The sequence below is a fragment of the Felis catus genome, chromosome B1 (genome assembly GCF_018350175.1).
Source record: "Felis catus isolate Fca126 chromosome B1, F.catus_Fca126_mat1.0, whole genome shotgun sequence".
Taxonomy (NCBI): domain Eukaryota; kingdom Metazoa; phylum Chordata; class Mammalia; order Carnivora; family Felidae; genus Felis; species Felis catus.
This window is the reverse complement of record NC_058371.1, coordinates 104,364,679-104,386,906: the sequence shown is the minus strand read 5'-3', so window position 1 is coordinate 104,386,906 and position 22,228 is coordinate 104,364,679. Positions and strand designations below refer to the sequence as shown.

Genomic DNA, 22,228 nt, shown 5'->3' with positions numbered 1-22,228 from the left:
TTTATGATTTTTCCTTCTTTCTAACATTATATAAATGTGACTATTTATTTATTTATTTTCAAATGTTTTTATTTACTTTTGAGAGAGAAAGCATGAACTGGGGAGGGGTGGAGAGATTGGGGGACAGAGGATCCGAAGTGGGCTCTGCAGAGAGCAATGAGTCTGACACAGGGCTCGAACTTCACGAACTGTGAGATCATGACCTGAGCCAAAGTTGGATGCTCAACCAACTGAGCCTAAATGTCCTAAATGTCCCTAAATGTCATCTTTTAAATCTCAATGGCAAAGAGGCACAGAATATAAAAACTAATGAGCATACAGTTTTCAAAACCATGCAAAGATGGCACATGCTAATGTCAAGATTCTGATAATATGTACATATGCTTATAAGTAAAACTCTCAGGGTAAATTTATGACTAAATTAGGAATTAGTCTGGTTAACATCTATTTAGTATGTAAAAAGCTGAAGAATGGTGCCACTATATTCTGGAGCTAAGATTACCATTGGAAGTAATGTACTAGTGAATTCAAAGCAGGAAAGATAAGATTAGCTTGCCGAAGGAAGGCAGGAAGAATCAAACAGAATATACTAAGTCTTGCCAATGTGGAAAAGACACAGCCCAGTTAATGTTATAGACATCTATAAAAACGAATGTATCAACGGATAGTATACAGGAAGTCCAAAGGACCCAGACAGTTTCAGGGTAATTCTAGCACTGTTTGAGGAAGAGTGTGCCTTCCTGGATGCCGTAGGTTACTACAGTTCAGCGACACTGGTTATCAAGATCATAACATCAACTCTTTGTTATTATTGGCTCAAAATTTTCTATTTATAATATGACTATCCGTATATAGATTTTCTGAAAAAGTGGGGGATGTGATGATCATCTTGATACAAGGAATTAGATCTATACTCTGCCACTGACTTGGGCATCAGGGATTTGAGTCAGAAACATGGCTCTGCCCTTTGCTGCTGTCACCTGCAGCAGGAACACACTCCTGATCAAGAAAGTTCACATGACGTTTCTGGCTCTGAAAGATTAAGGTCAAGATGAAGTAAATTCTGTTCTAGGAAATCCCGCCTGAGAGGTCAGCTTCTCCCTATCTCACTATTTTGATGCAGAAACCTTTCAGGATCACGAAAGGGTGAGTTTGCTTTTATATACATTACATATGATTCAGAAATTGCTATAAAGCAGAAGCTATAGAGATACACTGAATAAGCAGTGACCCCACGACAAAACTGAGCTTATTTCAAAAAACTAAACTCTAATACATATTTATTCACTACTCTTCTAACAAAAGAGGAAAGCAGAAAAGGAAACCAGTTAATCAAATACTCAGTTACTGGTAATAAATACTGATTTCATTCTGATATCTTAACTAATAATTTTCTAATAACCATTGCCAGGTAGCTGGGGTTCATTTATTTTTATCTCAACAACTTGTGACTAAGGATCATTAAAGATATATGGTAAAATGCTTAGTTTAAGGCCTTATTTCTGCTACACCCAATTTTAAGTCAAGAGAAATTAGATTAAAAACTCAAGTAAAACAAAGGGGAAAAAATAAGGATTTTGAGTTTCCTATCAACTTGGTTATACTTTTGTTATAATTAGAGAACTTTTCTGGAAACAGGCATAAATATTTGGTATACTTAAATATATTATTTAATGCTCTCCAGAACTAACTTGTAAAAATAAAAGTGAAGAAAACATTAGGCAGCTTTTCAATTTATTTTAGGTCTTAAATTGAGATAAATAATCAGATACACGACAAAGCAACTTTGGTAGTCGCTGGATGATGCAGACACCTGTGCAGTCGGGGCTGTAAAGGAATTTTTATTAGGCTGATGGAAAACCAGTATTGAATTCAGTTGCTGAATTTCAACCAATTTAAATAAATTAGCTGACCTATAAGTGACGTAACCCTAAATTTCCCAGTGCAGCTGCCAGAAATCTATTTTCCGAATGAAACAACAGATGGTTTGAACAATACTGCAATGTAGCAATTTTCAGTTATTCCAAAGCGTTTTTCTCTCGCTAAAATTATAAAAATAATTGAGAAAATAATTTTCAGATTTTTTTCTGAAAGATTGCTATTTTCAAAGTGAAAGCAAAGTTTAATATCCTAGTGATGTTTTTAGCATTATCTTCAGAAATTGCTCTATTTGCTAGTTTTTATTTATCTAAAACAACACATGGCAGAGTGTAACCTTGCCCTCATTTTAGAACTAATTTAATACTCTTGCAGTGCTCGCAAGCACTTCAAGATGTATCTTTCCATGTGATAATGTCCAACTCACAGTATGCATTTAGTTAAAAACTTCATCATTCTGGAAGGATGAGACCAACAGGCCAATTAAGCCTGATGTGAAAGATATTTATAACCTATAAACCTCTGTAAATAATTGAAGAACTGTTCGTTTCTTCAAATACCGCCATGAACAAAATAAATAAAGTCCATCCCGAATGAGGCTAACCCCAAAAGAAGCTTAACCTTTCAGGTGAAACATCCCAAGTTCCTTAAACTGTTCTTGGCAAATAAATGACTCTGCTTTCTACTCACTGATTTAACTGAGAACATCTGTAAGTCCTCAGCCTTCCTTTTCCAGCTCATTACCTCTCCAGTGCCACACAGGGGAGTCTGGGCTTTGGATCTGGGCTGCCCGGAGTTAGTACTGGCACCATCACTTAAGACCGGGGAGATCCCGAGCAGGACAACCTAAAGCCTCTCAATCTCAAATTCCTCACATTCCACCTGCTAACCATACCGACCTGATGGGGCTGCTGTGGACTAAATACACTTAGTGAACACACACAAAGAACTTCCAACATGCCATGTATGAGGTAAGTGCTCAATAAATGTAGCTATTCTTATTATTATTACTATCATCGCTTCCCTCTTGTCTCGCTCAATGCCTAGGCTGCTCCAAGGTCCAGATCTCTTCCCTGCCTTGCACTCCCTCATTGCCGTACCTTTGCCCTCCATCCACGAACATGCTGGTTCTCTTCCTTGTGAGCGAGCCTTGTGCACAACACAAAGCAAACCAAAACAAAAACATCAGCCAGCATCCTTAATAACTACTTCTCCACTCCTTGCTTTATACAAAACTTGTCTTTTAAAACTAGTCTATATTCATTTCCTCCGTTTTGTCACCATTTACTCTTAACTCTCGCAGTTTTACTCCTAAAGCTGCCGTCTGAACAATCACATGATCACAGAATGCAGCAGCCTTCCTCAGTCCTACTTCTCAACCTTTTTGAAACTTCTGCCTTCTGCGCCACTGCCCCATCCTAAATCTTCCTCCCTGTTTAACGACCACATCTGTACCTCAGCCAGGTTCTTTTCCCACTCCTTCCACAGAAACCCAGATTCCCAAAAGTTCTGCCTTCAGTCTTTCAGGCCCTTCTCCCAACCGCTCTACCCCCATGGGACTGCCCCAAACCGCAAGGCTGGACCTCCAAATCGCCACCTTTGGTTCAGCCCCTCCCCACTCCAGTCCTGCCTTTCATGATTACTGAAGATGTCCATTGAGTCCTTCCACCAGCACCTCACACTTACCACGTTCTAAGTCAAATCTGCCAAGTTTTCCTTCTTAATATTTCCACTTTAGTTAATTCATGGCACCATCATTTTTTTAATGGTGGAGGTCAAAACATTTCAATCATCTTTAATCTTCTCTGTCCCTAACAGCTCATAACAGACAGCACAGTGGTTGTATGCATGGGCTCTGGAACTAGACTGTGTGAGTTTGTATCCCGACTTCCCCTCTTTCTGCCAGTGTGACCTTGAGCAAGTCACTTGGCTTCTCTAACTTCAGTGTGGCCCTCATAATATAGCTGTGCAGTTTTCGTGAGAAAATGTAGGTAAGGCCACAGAGGGTTGGCATTTGGCCAGCTATGATGATGAGGACGATGAAAAAGAATCTCAGTGATCTGTTCACACCCTTCTCATTCTTTACAGACTCCTGTCACATCTCACATAGACCTCATCTGTGTTGTCTCAAGTAAATTTCAGAAGGCGAGCCTTTGCTGTAAATGTGTAAGTGCCTCAAATTTTCATTAATCTCAACCACGACCTAGAACATTTAACATTCTACTTACATTATCAGTGTGCTTTTTCTCTCATAGCATACTAAATAACGATGTAATAAGAATTCAGGAGCTGACCTTATTTGAACCCAATTTCAAGGAACATTCCATAGGCCATGTGGTCAGACATAAAAATCACTCTCAATTCTCAATAATGCAGAGCAGATTATTGATAACAAATTATAAAATCTTTGTTGTCGTTACCCTAACCAAACAACCACCTCACAGTCAGTCACCTGTTCACATTGTCCCCAGGAGCTGAAAAGTAAATTTAGTTTTGGCCTAAGAAAGATGTGACATTATTGAAAAAAAAATTCAGAATCATATAATGTACTACAAAGTCAGTATGTTATCTTTTGCTTTGGATCATCAGTGACTCTTTAGCCCTACAATAAAGTAGAACTGATTAAATATTTTTATGAATGTCCGTCTAAATATTTACCACATTTAATTAAATGGGACCATTGCGGGGGTGCCTGGGTGGCTCAATCAGTTAAATGCCCAACTCTTGGTTTCGGCTCAGGTCATGATCTCATGGGATCTTCATGGGTTCTAGCTCTGCATTAAGCTCTGTGCTGATGGTGTGGAGCCTGCTTAGGATTCTCTCTCTCTCTCCCTCTCTCTTTGCCCCTTCCCTGCTCACTCTCTGTCTCTCAAAGTAAATAATAATAATACAATAAAAAAAATGGGACCATTGCATTGGAAGTAGTTGTCCTAAGAGAAGCATGTTTATGTATTAATTAAATGTCTGTAGTCAGTCACTTTTACAAAGAAAGAGAATTACCGCTAAGGATTGGAGCTCTCTTGTTTCTTCCTCTGCTGCTGAAGCGTGATACGACAGAACCTATAGGGTAAGAAACCAAAGAAAACAGGTCATCCAAGAGAAAACTACCAAATGTAGACTACAATCTCAAGCTCGAGATTCTGCTAAAACTTCCTGGAGAGAGAACTAGACACCTCAGAATGTCAAATCTTGTTTGCTGCTTTTCTTCAACAGAAAGAAAAATCCCAGATTTGACTCAGTTGCTTGTTTCAGAAGACCAAAAGGTATACTCTCTCTGTGTTTAGAGAAAGTCTTGTCACTTTTATTCTGACACTGTTGATGTAATGAACACATTATTGATAAGCGATGCTACTGGCTCAAAGTTGGCAGAAAATTTATTTTGTGCTTTTTCTTTTTGCACTGCTTTTTAGAAAATAATACTGACTTCAGTTATTTTTACTTGTGAGAATTACGAAAAAATCTTTTGCGTAAACTGACACTTAACATTGACATTTGGAAAGCAAGGAGTCTAGAAGAAGCTCTCAGGGGAGGGCTGTAACTACTCTAGAATTTCATAAAGAAAAATGGCATGGCTAGAACATGATGTCACACAGATCAAGATAGGCAGCGCTGCCCCATAAATCCATCCAGTAACATCTGGGGACGTGAGGCACTCAGTGAGGAGACAAGGGGGCCTGGGACCCTGCTTTCAACACCTAACTAGTACACTTTCTCTTACCCTAGTAGAGTTAAACAGACAGGCTTACTATTTTCTCATCACTCAACAGAAGAATCATTAATTTCCATATTCAAAAGTAATGACTTCAAAGTAATAGGATAATATTTTAGACATTCTTTTGAATCAGGGCAGTGGTCATATTTAAAACATCTACCATATTTTTAAAAAAATATTTTTTGAAGTTCATCTTTGACAGAGACAACATAGATTTACTAAAAACCCCAAAGATATTAGCAGGATTGATAAAAAGGTAAGCCATTTTCAGACTTAAATTGATACAGGAATAACATACCATTCTAACTTTTAAAAAATAAATTTTGTCACACTGGAGATAATAATAACACCTTACTCATACGGTTATAACGATTAATTTTGTTAATACAGGCCTACCTCTGAGATATAGTGGGTTTATTTCCAGACTATTGCAATAAAGCTAATATTGTAATAAAGGGAGTCAAATGAACTTTTTGGTTTCCCAGTGTACATAAAAGTTATGCTGACACTATGCTATAGTCTATTAAGTGTGCAATAGCATTGCTTCTAAAAAAATATATGATGCCTTATTTCAAAAACACTTTATTGCTAAAAAAAATGGAACCCATCACCTGAGTTTTCAGCAGGTCCTAATGACTGATCACAGATTAGCATAACAAATATAATAATAATAATGAAAAAGCTTGAACTATTGTAAGAATTACCAAAATGTGACACAGAGACATGAAGTGGGCAAATGCTGTTGGAAAAATGATGCTGACAGATGTGCTCAACATAGGGTTGCCACAAACCTTTAATTTGTAAAAAATGCAGTATCTGTGACAAGCAATAAAACAAAGCACAATAAAATGAGGTATGTCTGTACACATGAGCATCAGAACACAGAGTAAACATTTGGCAAAGGTTAGCTATTATTATTGTTGTTTTGTTGGTCATTATAATGACCATGGCTTCCAGGTCAAAATAATTCACTGTCCTAAGAAAACCTGAGGGATTGGTGTCCCTAGCTTTTATCCAATGCCTTGTAAGGAAAGGAAAATCTTTTTCAAGGTTAAACTTGTGAGCATCGATAGGACTTCCCATAATGAATTGAAATAAAATAAATGTTTAGACTAAGTAAAAGCCTAATTACTCATATATTTAACTGAAGTAAAACTATAGTGTTAAAATAGAAATAAATCTCAATCAGGAAAATACTCGAAGATTTTGAACAAAATTATATAATGTCTGGGATTTGCTTCAAAATAATCAATGGATTAAAGTGGAAGAGTGCAGAGAAGTGAGCAAGTGTATGAATGGAATGATATTGGCCAGGGGTCAATAATTATTAAAGATAGCTAATGAGTACATGGGCACTCACTAAGCTATTTTAGTATACTTCTGTATATGCTTGCAATTTCCATAATAAAACGTTTTTACAAGAAGAGATAATTTCTAATTGATAGCTGGCTTAGATTCAATTCAGTGCAAAACCAAGGGAACTATAAAAAATTTGATTAAAAATATATGTATATACACACATGCACCCATGTATACATACATATGTATATATGTGTGACACTGTATGTACATATATGTATGTGTATAGATGTAATTTGAGGTATATGTGTGCATATATATATACACACATACATATATTTTTGTGTATATATATCTATATATATATATGCACCTATACCTACGTGTGTGTATTTCAAAAAAAAATTTCCACTGGCTTATAATCCAAGGTCTCTTATATAATACCATGGCAGAGCTATTCATGTTATATATTCATCATTACTAATACTATCTTGGTTATTAGTAAATTTTTACTTATATATCTTTCTAGCTATTTAGGTTAGGAACTTATTAGAGGATTGGAGGAAACGTTATAGTTTCTAAACATGGATTCCCACTGATCTCAATTACATAGGAGTAGGCAAATATTCAAACATACTTCACGCCACTGTATGAGTAAGTAGAGACGTTGGCCCTTTTGAAGTCTATTTCCCTAAACTGGGTCTCTGATGTAAGAAATTTCTGGGTTATGCAAAGTGAACATTTTCAGGCAGTTAGTGAAATACACCTGGAAAGGGCTGGCCCCACTTGGGTAGGGTAATCCTCCTCGGGAGGGAGCCTGCCGAAGGTCAGTGTCCCAGGCCAGTGGGTCACAAGCTGCCTGCACATTCAGAATCACCTGGGGGAAGCTCTGGAATAATGCAGATTCCCAGGCTCTACCCAAGACTTATGAATCAGGGTATTCAGAAGTGGGATCCATACATCTGTAGTCTGAAAGAGTTTCCCTTTTCCTCACTTCTGGTTCTCTGAGTGCTTAGGGTTTCTATTTTTGTCTTTCAAAATGTATGAGTACAGCTGTTCACCAGGGGACAGGGATGCTCAGGCACTGGAGCAGGGACAGACAGGCTGCACGGGCAGCAGACATCTGTGTGAATGCATTCTTAAGGTAAGAAGAGTGAAGGGATGAACAGCCTGAGTTTTGGTTTGGTCATGAGACCTTTGATTAGTCTCTAAAATATTCTGGGTCTCCGTTTCCTTAGCTGTTTCCGTGAGGAACTAAGGATTCAGTCTGATTCTCATGAGGAGACGCTGCTATCACACACAGACCCCACGAGTCGTTTTGGCGGGAAAGGCAGAAGCTGAGTGTGGCTGCAGAGACCGAGAGTCCCACAGTTGTCAGCCCACCTCCAGTGTGACCATTTGCTTGGCCATGGCTCTCTCCACTGCTTCATACATCTGTGTGTTCTGGATCCCCAAGCCACAAAAGATGACAAAAGCCTCCAGAAACTGTTCGTCATTTCGGTTGAAAGGCTTAACCTTGCCAGTATTCTCCTCCATCTTATTTACAAGTTGGCAAACCCCTATAACAATCCAAGAAATTGAGTAAACATTATTATTAATTATTATACGTTTTATTGATTTGAACACCCAGCCCGCGCAAAAAAAGATTATCTTATGCTTTTATGAGTGCTTGGAATCTATCTCCAAAGAAGCAAACGGATCCTCACAAATATAAAAGCTAGAAAAGTAAACCAAGTTAATTTACATGAGAACTTGTTTCACACAGTATGTTGCCTGCGTTCAAAAAAATCCTAGAGTACTATTTTCTTCCAGACGTGGTCACGAATTTTAGATCAGCTGAGTCCCCAAAGACAATTTGTCCTTTGGAAACTAATTGGATTTTTGTACATTTGCCAAGAGAACAATTTTAATGCACATCAGAATTTTGGGTCACACAGATTGCCTTTCCTTACTGAGAAACCAGAAGTTAAAAACTACAGTAACATACAAAACAACGTAGAAAACAGATTAGTTCACATAGACCGTCTCAAATTTCAAATAAGCACCTCTGTATCCAGGAGAATCATACTTGCAGACAACTTTTGATACTACAAATAAATGCAAATAAAAATGACCATTTAGAAATAAAGGCAGAACTAATCTTTGAAGAAAATCATAACCTCCCAAGTCCTGGCTTCTCTTAGAAAGTCAAACATATAGGGGCGCCTGGGTGGCTCAGTCAGCTGAGCCTTCGATTTTTGCTCAGGTTATGATCTCAAGGTTCATGTGTTTGAGCCTCATATCGGGCTCTGGGCCTGGAGCCTGCTATGGATTCTGTGTCTTCCTCTCTCTGCCCTTCCCCCACTCATGCTCTGTCTCTCTGTCCCTCAAAAATAAATAAATGTTTAAAAAATTAAAAAAGAAAAGTCAAACATGTAGTCAATATAAATGGAAAATTACGTCAACATTGTAAGTCTTTACTGAACTACTTCTATGGGATTCTGAGCCAGCGGCCTCTCTTTGAGGAGTTCAGTGACCTCTCAACTCTGGGTAAAACAAAGTGTTAAGTCCTTATTTCTTCTGTCTCTAAATATTTAATACCAGAGTTCCAGTGTGTGCCCACCATGGGATACGTGCTATGCTAAATGCTTCAGTACACACACAATCTCTGGGCCTTAAAATTTACACTGTAAAGTAGATATGACCATCCCCATTTTACAGATGAAAAAACTGAGTCTCAGAAAAGTTAAGCCATTTGCTCAAGGCCACTTAGCTTCTATGCTCACGTCTAAAATTCAAAGCCCGGCTCTGCCTAGTCCCAAAGGGCACTTTTTACCACACTCCTCTGCTCTGTGCTCTTTGACCTCCTTGAGATCACTGCTGGTGGTTCCCTGACTGTATCTTCTTGCTCACAACATTGCCTGTGCTTTTCCACCCGCCTCCACTGCTCCCCACTGCTTTCCTTCTGATTAGCCAGCTGACACTCACGTCTCCTTCACAGTAGCTCCTGGAGGCCTCCCACCTCCCAGGTGAGGCAGGCACTACTCTTTCCTATGCCCTTAATCCATTGCTTGGTGTATCACAGCCGATTTCATTTCTGTCCCTCTTTCTAGGCTGTACATAGCCTGGCCTTAGAGATTTTATTTTCTCAGATCCACTTCCCCAGTTAGCAAAATGCCTGGCATATAGCAGGAACTCGAAAAATGTTTACTGAGTTAATGAAAGAATGCAGGACTGCAGCTCTCACCCAAACTACTTTCCCATGAAGACCAGAGTGTGTTATCAGTTACTTTTCCCAGAGCACAAAAGGATTTCATAGAGTCCACAATGATCCATGGTTGCACATTAAGTCCTGTTATCGCCATTGATGTGCAATTTATTCTTAGCCCTGCAAATTCACTGTACTCTCATTTTTGCTCGTTTTGGTTTGTTTGTGGGAGTTTTTCTACTTTAGACAGTAAAGACATCCTTATCTGTCTGTATTAGCACTGCAGGGAATACTTCTCTAACACTTATTCCACTATCAAGGAATACTTTAAGTGAAACATAATGAATTTGGACACTGCAAGAAAAATAGCATTATCTTAAAAGAACATGTCCCGTATATGGTACAATGCAAGGGTTTGGTCCTCCAACCTTTGTGAATCCCCAAATTATAAACGTGGAACTGTTTATCTAGGTTCTGGCTGTCTCCCAAATCACATTTTCTTGAGAGTCACATGTCTCCTGCTTTATCCTCACATCACAACGTAACTGCCTTTCAATTTCTACTAAAGTTGTCTCCTGCTTGACTGGCCACTTTCCATAAACAAGATTTCTCTTTTTACCAGTGTATAAGAATTACTGTATGTATGGAAAGGAAAAGACAACAGGAAGGGGTTGAGATGTGGCTATCAGGCAAGCTGCTGGGCTTATGACCTAGCTAAGTAACTCTCCGGGACGTCAGTTCAAATCTATGCCTTAGTCAGAAGTCAATGAATGTGCATTAAGAAGTATTAATTAATTCATCTGGAATTCAAAGGTATAGAAATGAATGTCACATGTACAAACATCAAAAGCTGGCTGTACCAACCACAGCTCAGAGCGGAACAGCTAAAGTGTGTTTGCTTTACAAGCCACCACTATAGATAACAATGTGTAGACAGGGCTAAGCTCAGTGCAAGGAAAGGGTAAAGACAAATTATCCGTTTAGGCATATAATCTAATTCCCCTTTGAAAGCACAATGGACAATTATATTTTTATAGCATCCTTGATCATCCTGCTGATTCCTTTATACACTTCAGAGAATTTAATTCTATCAAACAAAAATACCCCAGTTAAAAAAAAAAAAAACTATGAGGAAGAAAGTTTATAACAAACAGGGTCCTTCTTGAGGAGAAAATATAAAGCTTGGACACATTTACAGCTAGGGTTTTCAAAAGTTCATTAATGACTGGAAGACTGGATGAAGAGTACAATAATAAAATTTAAAACTGGTCATCTGAGATGCCACATCTACCAGTAATCTGTGTGAAATCAGAATCACTTATATATAAAAACAAAGTACTTAATGCAGAGCCAAAAAGAAAAGAAAACCATTCAGCAAAAATCAATTAATATATACAATCATAACATAAAATATTCAAAAACATTAGGAGAAAACCAAGAAGGAGAACAGTTAGTAAAGTATCAGTTTACTTAATAATATTAGAGTTCACAAAGTACTTGTACTGACATTGTCAGTAGGGACTAGGTGGTTTCTAAAATCACACAATCATATTTCCTTTTCTGTAACTCTAGGAATCAGATGTTGTCACTAACCACAGTTTACTTCCTGGTTTTTTGGCACAGCAGGATGTCAGCTCTTATATCCTGCTCATAGTCTCATGTACTCTCTACCACATAGTGTGGACTCCGAAATTAGAATCCTGTCTTGCTTAATATGTAAGACCTGCCCTTATTACCAATCTTGCAAATATATATTTTTTTGTATTTGTCATTTGTCAATTATCTTAATCAAAAGAGATTTTCTGCTGAATAGTGTCTTGCTTTTAAAAGAAATTTCCCCATTTTAAGATTATATATAAACCTATATTTTCCTGTAGTATTTTTGTAGATTCACTGTATCACATTTAATTTTTTAATTCAACTTAATTTTTTCCCAAATTGCTACTAGATTTTTACAATAGTTGAATAGTTACCCCTTCTCTAATGATTTGAACTGCCACCTTAAACACTAAAGTCATACTTATTTCAACTACTAGGTACTTTTTTTCCCATTTTAATAATTTAAAAAATATGTATTCACTTATTTTTGAGAGAGAGAGAGAGAGAGAGCACGTGCAAACAGAGGAGGGCCAGAGAGAGGGAGAGAGAGAATCCCAAGCAGGCTCAGCCTGACTTGGGGCTCAATCTCAGGAACCTAGAGTTTGTGACCTGAGCTGAAATCAAGAGTCAGATGCTTAACTGACTGAACCATCCAGGTGCCCCACATTTTAATATTTTTGAAATCAGCTTGCACCCTAATCAATTGCTTGTCATAGTTTAATTGAAATTATTTTTTTTTTCTTTCTTGGAACTATAGAAAATGAAGTCTTTCAACCAATGGTACCTTAGAAATATTGAAATATACTCTACTATATACAATAACACTAATATATATGTAACAGATTGGGTGTGCATTTAGACTTTCTATTGCATTCCATTGATCTTGCCATCTTTTCTGGCACACATATGATACTTCTAATTATGTTACTTTTACAGCGTTATTATTTTTTAATATTTATTTTTGAGAGAGAGCAAGACAGAGCATGAGTTGAGGAGGGGAGAGGGAGACACAGAACCCGAAGCAGGCTCCAGGCTCTGAGCTGTCAGCACAGAGCCCGATGTGGGGCTCAAACTCATGAACTGTGAAATCATGACCTGAGCTGAAGTTGGAGGCTCAACCAACTGAGCCACCCAAGCACCCCTTGCAACATTATTTTAATTTCTGATAGACCAAATCTTTTTTTTTATTCTTTGATTCTTTTTATATGATATTCTTTCAGATGAGTTTTATAAATGTTGGTCAGGAATTCCCCTTCCCTCTGAAAAAAAAAAAACCCTATGAGGATATGTATTAAAATTGATATAAATCTAATCTGGGGGAAGTTGACATCTTACAAAATAGATTCTTATCATCAGGAAATGTTATGTTAGTTCATTTACTAAAGATTTTTAAGTTATTCAGTAGACTATTACAGTTTTCCTCATAAAGACACTACATATTTCTGGCTAAATTTATTCTTTGCTACTATTATCTATGGTTTTTTTTTCCATTATTATTTTTGAACAGATTTGTCTTGGGATATATTAAAGTTATTTCTCTTTAATAATCTGAAAACCAGGTGGGGCGCCTGGGTGGCTCACAGTTAAGCGTCCGACTTGGACTCAGGTCATGATCTCACAGTTTGTGACTTCAAGCCCCACACTGGGCTCTGTGCCGACATTTCAGAGCCTGGATCTTGCTTCCAATTCTGTGTCTCCCTCTCTCTCTGCCCCTCCCCCACTCACGCTCTGTCTCTTTCTCTCAAAAATAGAAAAAAGTTAAAAAAAATTTTTTTAAATAATTTAAAAACCAGGAAGTTTTAGAACTCTCTGTAGAGAAATACTTTCAGCTGATTCTCTTAGGTTTTCCACTTCACAATCATATCATCTGGAAGTTGTTTTATTTTGCCTTTTCTTTTTCTGTATCTCACATTGTTTCATCTCCTCCCCTCTGCTTTGGCTAGAATTTCCTCTGGGCAATAGTTGTTATTTTTTATTCATTGTTAGTTGTGTTTTTCTCTTATTATCCTCATTATATGTGCTGCAGGTTTGCTTATTATTATTGTTTCCCCATTATCTCTTTTTTTCATTATCCCTTCCCATTTCATGAATTTATCATTTCAATTACTTTTCTCTGCTTCCTATTTATTTCTTTATTGGGGGGCAGCATAGAAGTAAGAGAGGGTGCTGTTTTTCTAATTTCTTCAACTGAATTCTTAGTTCAAATGACTTTATTATTTCTTAATAATAACAAAATAGTTAAAGCTGTATCTCTCCTCTGAGCATAGCTTTGACCATATACCTTGCGTTTTTATGTTATGTTGATACAACCATCAATTTTCTAAAATGAGGTACTCTCATTTTGGCTTTTGATTTCTCCATCATCACAAAGGAGAATACTTTTCAGTTTCCAAGTGAGAATTTTCCTTCCCACTTGTCCTTTTATTATGCATTTCCAATTCCAATGCATTGTGATTCATGAGAGTGGTCATCAATTCTGTTTTGGAAATGACCGAGTTTGTGTTATATATGTGTGTATCATTAATATTTGTAAGTTTCTGATGGATATTTGACAGGAATTTGTATTTTTAGGTTATGAAATATAAGTAAATCTATATTTGCCTATTAAATCCACTTCATTTTTTTATATTAATGCTAATGTTTCCTTATTTTTTCCTGGAGTTTAACTTTCTATGAGATGTGGTGTTCTAAAGACTTCCATTTTGTCCATTTCTCCCTCTATTTTTAATAGCTTTAGCTTTTATATATCAATGATGCTAGTTTATTAGAAATATTTATGACAATTACACTGTCTTGGTGGATTTTAAGTTTAATAAATTTCGAAGTGACCCTTTACAGTATGTTTTTACCTTAAATTTGACTTTGTCTGATATTATTATTGCCATCTCTATTCAAATTTTTCCCATTTTGTGTAAAATGCGTTCTTACAAATGATATATACCTCATATCTTCCAGAAATTCCCTCACTATTTCTAGTCCAGTAAAGGTAATCTTCTGTTTTCTAGTGCTACTATAAAGTTTGTCTTGCTATTTTTGCAATAATTTCTTAAAACTATAATCCTTTATTTATTTTTATTTTATATATTTTCACTTTTATAATTCTAACTTATACATTCTTAGTTTAATTTTTTCTCATTTTCTTCCAATTATTACTGTCCCTACAGTCTCATTGCCTGGAACTTATTATAACTAAGCATAATTTACAATTCTGTGCGAAAAAAACCAGATAACGTTAAGCATTATAGGCAATGTGTACCATGGATGACACTGCACAGTTTCATTATACTTGCATTGGGAAAATCCTAGCAAATATTTCTATAAGCAAATGAGAAGTTAGTGATATTGCCAAATGGTAACACTTCATATGAAAAATAAAGTGAAGCAGTGTCAAATTTAAACATATAATTTTAGAATAGTTATCTATACCTTAGAATCAAATTGCAACACAGACATGAGCAGAGGGTTAGGGTAGCAATCAGTTTAGAACACACATTCAGTTAAGAAATACAGTTGACCCTTGAACAGCATGGATTGGAATGGTGAGGTCCACTTATATGTGCATTTTTTTTGATAAATACAGTACAGAACTGTAAATGTATTTTCTCTTTCTTATGATTTTCTTAATACATTTTCTTTTCCCTAGCTTACTTTATTGTAGGAATACAGTATATAAAACCTATAATAAATAAAATATGTGTTAATCAGCTGTTTTTGTTACTGGGGAGACTTCTGGTTAACAGTAGGCTATTAGTAGTTAACTTTGGTGGGATTTAAAAGTCATACATGGATTTTAGACTGCATGGGAGGGGGTGTCAGTCCCCCCTAATTCCCTTGAAGAATCAACTGTACATATTTCCCATACTTCACGATCAAGAATGTGTAATATAACGCTACAATTTTTGTTATATTTTTCATTAACAAAGAGATAAAAATGTAAGTTATTTAAAGTGGAGATGTTCTAAACATTTTTTTGGGGGGGGGGGAATGGAAATGGGATTAATTTCTTCAAAATCTGTCCCGAAATGGGTATGGAAAATAGCAGTAAGAATTTTTGGTAAATATGATTTGGGAAAAAGGCATATTTAGCCTAATAAATAGGGGAAATAACTGGTTAAAATGAATGAATATTGAATGAGAAAAATATTTCCTTAATAGCACTGGAAGCAAAACTCTAGAAACACTCTCTATTAGCCAGAGCACTAAGAAAACATTTGATATGAAACAATGCCTCAGGGAATACAACAGGCCTCACACTGGTCTAATGTCTATAATTTCATCTAAATGTCAGTAACAGAAAAATATGAGGGGGAAGGAAGATTACAAAAAACACATGGTCCTGTCTGCCTTTCCGCATGAAACTCTATGGGGATTCTCTATTAGAATTACATAATAGAGGAATCTGGCCTGTGATATGCAAGAAAAATTATCTACAGCCATGACATTTTCCATGCCACATCTGTGGGCACAAAACACAGGCAAGAATTCAAATTTTCTGTTTTGTCACACTTTTAAGCAGCAGGGAGCACTGGAAATGTTCCTTCTCTTTCTTGGAATCAACTTGAGCCCCCACCAAAACCCCCATTTTTTTCTTTCTTTTTATTAATAGGGAATTTTTCCTCTCCAAAGATAACATTTGCTTGCTTTTGGCTCTGTTATCAAGTAGGGTGACACAAAATGTATGCCAAGTCTGATCACTTCAACTGGTATTTTTGATTTTTTTTTTTTTTTTTTTGCTCACTTGAAGGAAACGTGACAGGATCACAGAATGAACAGATCTGAAAGGTTCAACTCGGCAGAGGTGAATAATGTGCTCATGTTTTAAATGGCTACAGGAAGAGTGAAGCCAAATGGATGCTGAGTCCCCTCCCCACCTGGGGCTGTTTGCACTTCACTGAACCAGCTCACATTTGTGTCAAGTGATGACAAAGCCTGATGGAGAACTTCCTCCAGCTACTCCCCATTCCCAATTATTATTCCAAAGAGATGCTGCTGAGGAAAAGCAAAGATCTGACCTGATGTAGCAAGTTGCCACTCAGTCCTCATTATGAAAACTTGCTAGTAAATAATGCATCCCTTCTGGAATTTCACTTCACATTTGCAAAGGTCAGAGGCAGCTTATATCAAAAAGCATTCTTTTAAAGAAGCGTAATATTTACAATGTAGTTTTCACCTTGCGCTCCCGACCAAATAAAATTTTTATAATATAACATTTACTTGGTATCATATTGTAAGGCACCCTTGTCAGTTTCCTTATTGCTTATGTTAGCAAACTCATGGATGATAATCTTGAAAAGAAAATTCCCATACTATGTATTCAGCAGCCTATACTTTTCTCTCTGAGATCTGTGAAGAGTGCAGGTGACCAAACAGCTCAGCTGGGAGTCCCCAGGCTGGTTTCTAGAGACTTTACTAGGCAATTCACACCACAGTCAGGATATGACTCCTGGCCTTGTAGCCTTAGAAACTAGATTACCATGACTGAAGGCAGAGCCATTTCTCTGGGGGTAGAGGCACTGTAACTAAGTTCACAAGACTGATATCTAACAGCAGAATATTCATGTACAGCAAGAAACAGATCTGTCCCAGGGAATAGGAGTATGCGCACCTGCAACTCCAGTCCATTGCCTCAAGTCCAATTCACTGATTTATAACTAGAAACAGCTGTCAAAGCCATCCATATATTTTCAAGTATATGAATAATGCATTCTCCTCCTATGAGTTAAGCTACCTTGGGAAAAAAATAATCAGAACAAGGGAAGTCTGATTGGTGGGATGCTTCATAGTATCCCCTGGTGTATCTGTCTCGCAAGAAGGATGTGCACCAGCAAAGGCACTGGAATCACTGATGGCTACAACCTGCTACATCCACTGCCCCCTAAGTGATGGCCTCGCCACTTGGTCAGAATACTCTACCCAGACTGACACAACTTACTACATCCATCTGCACTTGAGGGACAAAAATTCCCTGACTGCTGGACAGAATCTGGATAGGTATTTGTCTTTTTTTTTTTCTATTTTCATTAATAATACCTCTCCTCCCCCATCTTTCTGATACCCTCTTTCAATAAAATTATAGTTAAGTCTTGCAACCTAGAAACTATTCAGACTTTTACTTTAAGGTAAATTGACATTTCTAAGCCTTACTTCATTAGGCTTTTGATTTAAAAGTTCAGCCTTTAGAAAGCCTTCATATTTCCTTTATTTCTAAGTTCTTGAGACAATGTTAACAGTTCAGACTATTTTCACGTGTCAATCATGCACGGCTGACATAGAAAACCTCATATTTTCCGTACTACTCTTAATATAACTTGTAATGCCAAGAAATAAAAGTGTCAATAATAGGAAACATCATTCCATTTTGTTCTGAGGATGCATTCTTCCAGCATTCCTGAAGTAGACATTTTTCTATAATCTTAGAATGTAAGCTCCCTGAGGGCAGGGATTTCCACATTGCTTGCTGATTTATTCCAGATCACTAGAACAGCAGAGTGCTCAATAAATATTTTTGAACAAATGAATACCTTCTAAACTCTAAACCACATATTTACCAGAAAATCAGAGCCATGAAGTGATAGCTAAAACAACACACATTATTGACCTAATGTTTCTCAGTCTACAAACTTTCAACACATCATTTTTCAACAAATATTCTGTTGAAATAGCATTATAATAATTACAAAAATATGTTACAGTTAAGATATTTAACAATGTCTATAAACATTTATCAATGTAAAATTATTTCAAACGACTTTCATTATTCCAATTTTTATCTTTTTTCAAACATTTTATTTCTTAAATTTACACTTGAAGGAAAAAAGCTTCTGGAAATACATTTTTTCTTTAATAAGTCCAGAGTATGGGTTAGTAAAAGGCTTTACCTATCACTTTATTCTTCTTTCCATTTTTTATAGGCGTACAAAGCAAACTTCTAATGAACTGTTGACTTACGCTTCCTGTGTTTTCATTCTAAACAAAAACAAAAAGAAAACAAGACAGGTACAAATTATGAAGAGACTGATTTGCCCATTAGGTGTTATGTAAACTATACTGGACATCTGAAACCACTAATATATTCATCTTTTATTAGCTTGAGATAACATCGGAGTGCAGAAAATGTACAAATAACAATGAAGTTCACATAAATGCAATATAAACCAATTAGTCTTTACATTATTAAAAGTAATAAATATCCTATATTTCTTTTTTTTCATTGTAAACTTCTCAAGCAACTTTTGGTAATATTAAGCAAATATTTATGCAGTTATTTACTATACTGGTGTAGCAGATGTCTCAATAACTTAACAAGATGGGCAGAATCCAAAAAGCACTACACTATCTGGGATACCAATGCTACAAACTTGTGTTTCTTTAGGACTGCCACTGTTTCTATTGCCCATATTGGGTCTTCTAGATTTGCAAATAACAAAATCAAGGCAGCTGCCTCAAAGTGCAATGATTTTCCAGAGACAGAAAACATGACAATTCAAAGTTTTCAGTGTCTGAGATACTACTGATCTTTGTAGCTTTGCTGTCAAAGAAAATATACTCATTTCTCCACAGAGCTGCTCAATGCAGTAGATTACCAGCTATATAAGTTTGAGCCAAATGGAACTTAATTTTTTAGGATAAACTCAAGAACTATAGCAACATTATCTAAGGAATGTCACTGACATTAAGTAGGTAATAAATTGCCTCAAAATTAGTTGATAGTTCATTATTACACATTAAAAAACTGATCCAAGTAGAGGGAAAAATATGTGAGTATAGCTAACCATCCCTTAAGAGATGTTATGAACTATTTTATTTTCCCTCAGCAGATCACTCTGAAAGAGCCAGTTCTGAGACCTTCAGCTGAAGAGTCCTTGTAAGTGTGGATCTGATGGGAAAACAGTGTTCGAGCTCCAAGTTTAAAACTGGTTTACTTACTGTCCAGGGAAATCTTTTGTCTTTACTGACATCTGGGATATTAAGTGGTTCCATAGTATTTTTTACATACTGAGCATACATGTAATTGATTCTGTTTGCATCACGCTCCCTGTGGAAATAACAGATATGAGTTCTTTCCGTGAAGTGAAAAAACATGGGTAAAACAGAGTTAAATAAATGATAAGAGATATACACTAGTCTTAAATTATAGGGTAAAGTGTATGTCTTAATTGGAAATGCACTTTAAAAGTGATGATTCACAACTTTGGTAGTTATTACAATTTAAATGTTTTGAAAAGACAAAGACCCATACTTATTCAGATTTCTAAAACAAGTTTTAAAATGTCATAAGTAATGCTATTACCACCGTTAAATGGGCAGGTTGATTTTTGTGCCATTTATGTAAAATCCATACAAATTTTCTTCCATGTCTTATTTTTTCATCAGCTTATAGAATGACTGAGGTCCAGTCCCTGTCTGTTTTACTTCCTCAGTTATTTGCTTTATCCACCCCCATAATCGTTCACACATTTCAAACCAAGGGGAAAATCAAACATGCCTGAAAGAATTTTATTAAGTTTTTCTCTCTTCCTTTTTTTCTGCTTTGAGATATTTTATGATACTTTTTTAAATTAAAAATTTATCTTCAAAAAATTTTCTGAAAGTATAGTTGACACACAATGTTAACATTCCTTTCAGGTGTACAACACGGGATTCAGCAATTCTTTTTTTTTTTTTAATTTTTTTCAAATATTTACTTACTTTTGAGAGAGAGACAGAGTGCAAGCAAGGGAGAGGCAGAGAGAGAGAGAGAGAGACACACACAGAATCCAAAGGAGGCCCCAGGCTCTGAGATGTCATTACAGAACCCAATGTGGAGCTCGAGCTCATGAACTGCAAGATCATGACCTGAGCCGAAGTTGGATGCTCAACTGACTGAGCCACCCAGGTGCCCCAGGATTCAGCAATTCTGTATGTTATGCTGTGTACCACAAGTGTAGCTCCCATCCGTCACCACACAGGTGGTTTTACAATACCATGGACCATATTCCCTAGGCTATGCCCTTCATCCCCATGACTTACTCATTCCATAACTGGAAGCCTGTACCTCCTACCCCTTCACCTCTTTTGCCCATCCCCCCGCATCCCTTCTTTCCCCTCTCACTCTAGGTTAGACTTGTGTGGAGGTCCACAGCTCTCCTAGCTCTGTCCCCTTTTAGCCTCACGGGGAGTTTCCCCTAATAAATTTCCTGCACATTTAATCTAGTCTTGGCATTTGCTTCTTGGAGAACTTGGGCTAACTGTGACATCCACTGCTTTTTGCACAGTGAGTATCAATGGATGTATATGAATAAATTATTGAGAAGACAGGAACATGGAGCTTGGACACAGTGAGAAATGTATGTGCTTTAGAACTAAATGGGAATCACAGGCTATACAAGTCAAAGACAGAAAACTCCATCACAGAGACATGGAAACAACAGCTAACACTGACTTGGTACTTAACGCGTGCCAAAAATTTTCTGAAGCATTTGTGTATATTATCTCATCTAGTCCTGACTATAATCCCGCTATCAGTATCCCCATTTTACAGATGAAGAAACTGAGGCTTTGAGGGGTTAAATCATTTACAAAAAGCCCTACAGCTAGTAAAAGATGGAACTTAAATTTCAATCAGTCTGACTTCAGAGTGTATGCTCTTCATCTACTTAGTATCCACAGGTTTTTAAATTGTAAAAACCTTTTTACTACTTTTTATAGTGTTACTGTATTTACTATAATTCTGTTTTCTAATACAAAAATCAATAACAAGTATTAACTAGTATATATATTCCAAGAAAGTGAGCTTAAAGAATTAATTCTATCCATTTTTCATTTTATGATAAAAATGTGCATTTATAAATTAACATCAAGTTAACTAACAATGAAACTACAGCACTAAAATACCATTTTTTCCCTTCTAATTGGATGGCTCTTATGAAACGAAGCACAGAAACTCCAAAACCTCCCGCCACCTGGAGACGAGCTTCCCTTCCAAAATTCTTAGGCAACCCAACTCACAACAGCTTTACTGTGCTTTATCTCACTGATGATGTGATTCTAATAATTATGTATAATGTTAACCCTGGATATTTATTTTCATTTTACACTTAACATTTCAAAACTGTCTTCAATGTGTTATTCTAATTTATAAAAGATAATTAGTAGGTTGGTTGGACAAATACTAAGTCATGCTTTTCAACTGAAATGAACGCCTAAAAGAACGATTTGCTTACAGCTGACATCATAAAATTGCCTAGCATTTCATCTCATGGGAGAGAGTTTGGATTGGCAAAGTGTTTAAGACTGAGAATTGGAGAGTCCTGGATTCTATCAATAAACAACTTTAGAAACATAATGAAGAGTCTGCTGGTGAAGTGTCAATATTGGTTTAGTCCTTTTTCAAAATGCTGAAGTCACTACACATCATTTTTAATTCAGAGGTTTGGCAAAATTAGGCCTAATATCTAATTTTTATAAAAATAAAGACGAGTTATATCACCAAAAGGCCTTTTACTGTATCATTAATTAAAGGCTAACTTTATTTTTTTGAGAGAGAGAGATTGCATGGAAGCGGGAAAGGGCAA

At 36.5% G+C, this 22,228-nt stretch overlaps 1 protein-coding gene and 1 long non-coding RNA gene across 6 annotated transcripts in view; one reads left to right on the top strand and one right to left on the bottom strand.

Moving 5' to 3' along the window:
- Positions 1–22,228, bottom strand: part of PDE5A (phosphodiesterase 5A) — a 142,823-nt gene that overhangs the window by 52,082 nt on the left and 68,513 nt on the right. For all 5 annotated transcript variants that reach the window (XM_019828144.3, XM_011281658.4, XM_019828142.3 and 2 more), the window contains 4 exon segments: positions 19,602–19,710; positions 18,554–18,641; positions 8,273–8,448; positions 4,879–4,938 (listed from right to left, as the gene is read on the bottom strand). In XM_019828144.3, the coding sequence (XP_019683703.1) occupies positions 4,879–4,938; positions 8,273–8,448; positions 18,554–18,641; positions 19,602–19,710 (433 nt within the window).
- On the top strand, positions 510–8,273 carry LOC109499004. Its single transcript, XR_006596830.1, has 6 exons — positions 510–1,146; positions 2,615–2,849; positions 3,967–4,044; positions 5,092–5,141; positions 7,943–8,033; positions 8,128–8,273. It is a non-coding gene; the product is annotated as an uncharacterized LOC109499004 (long non-coding RNA).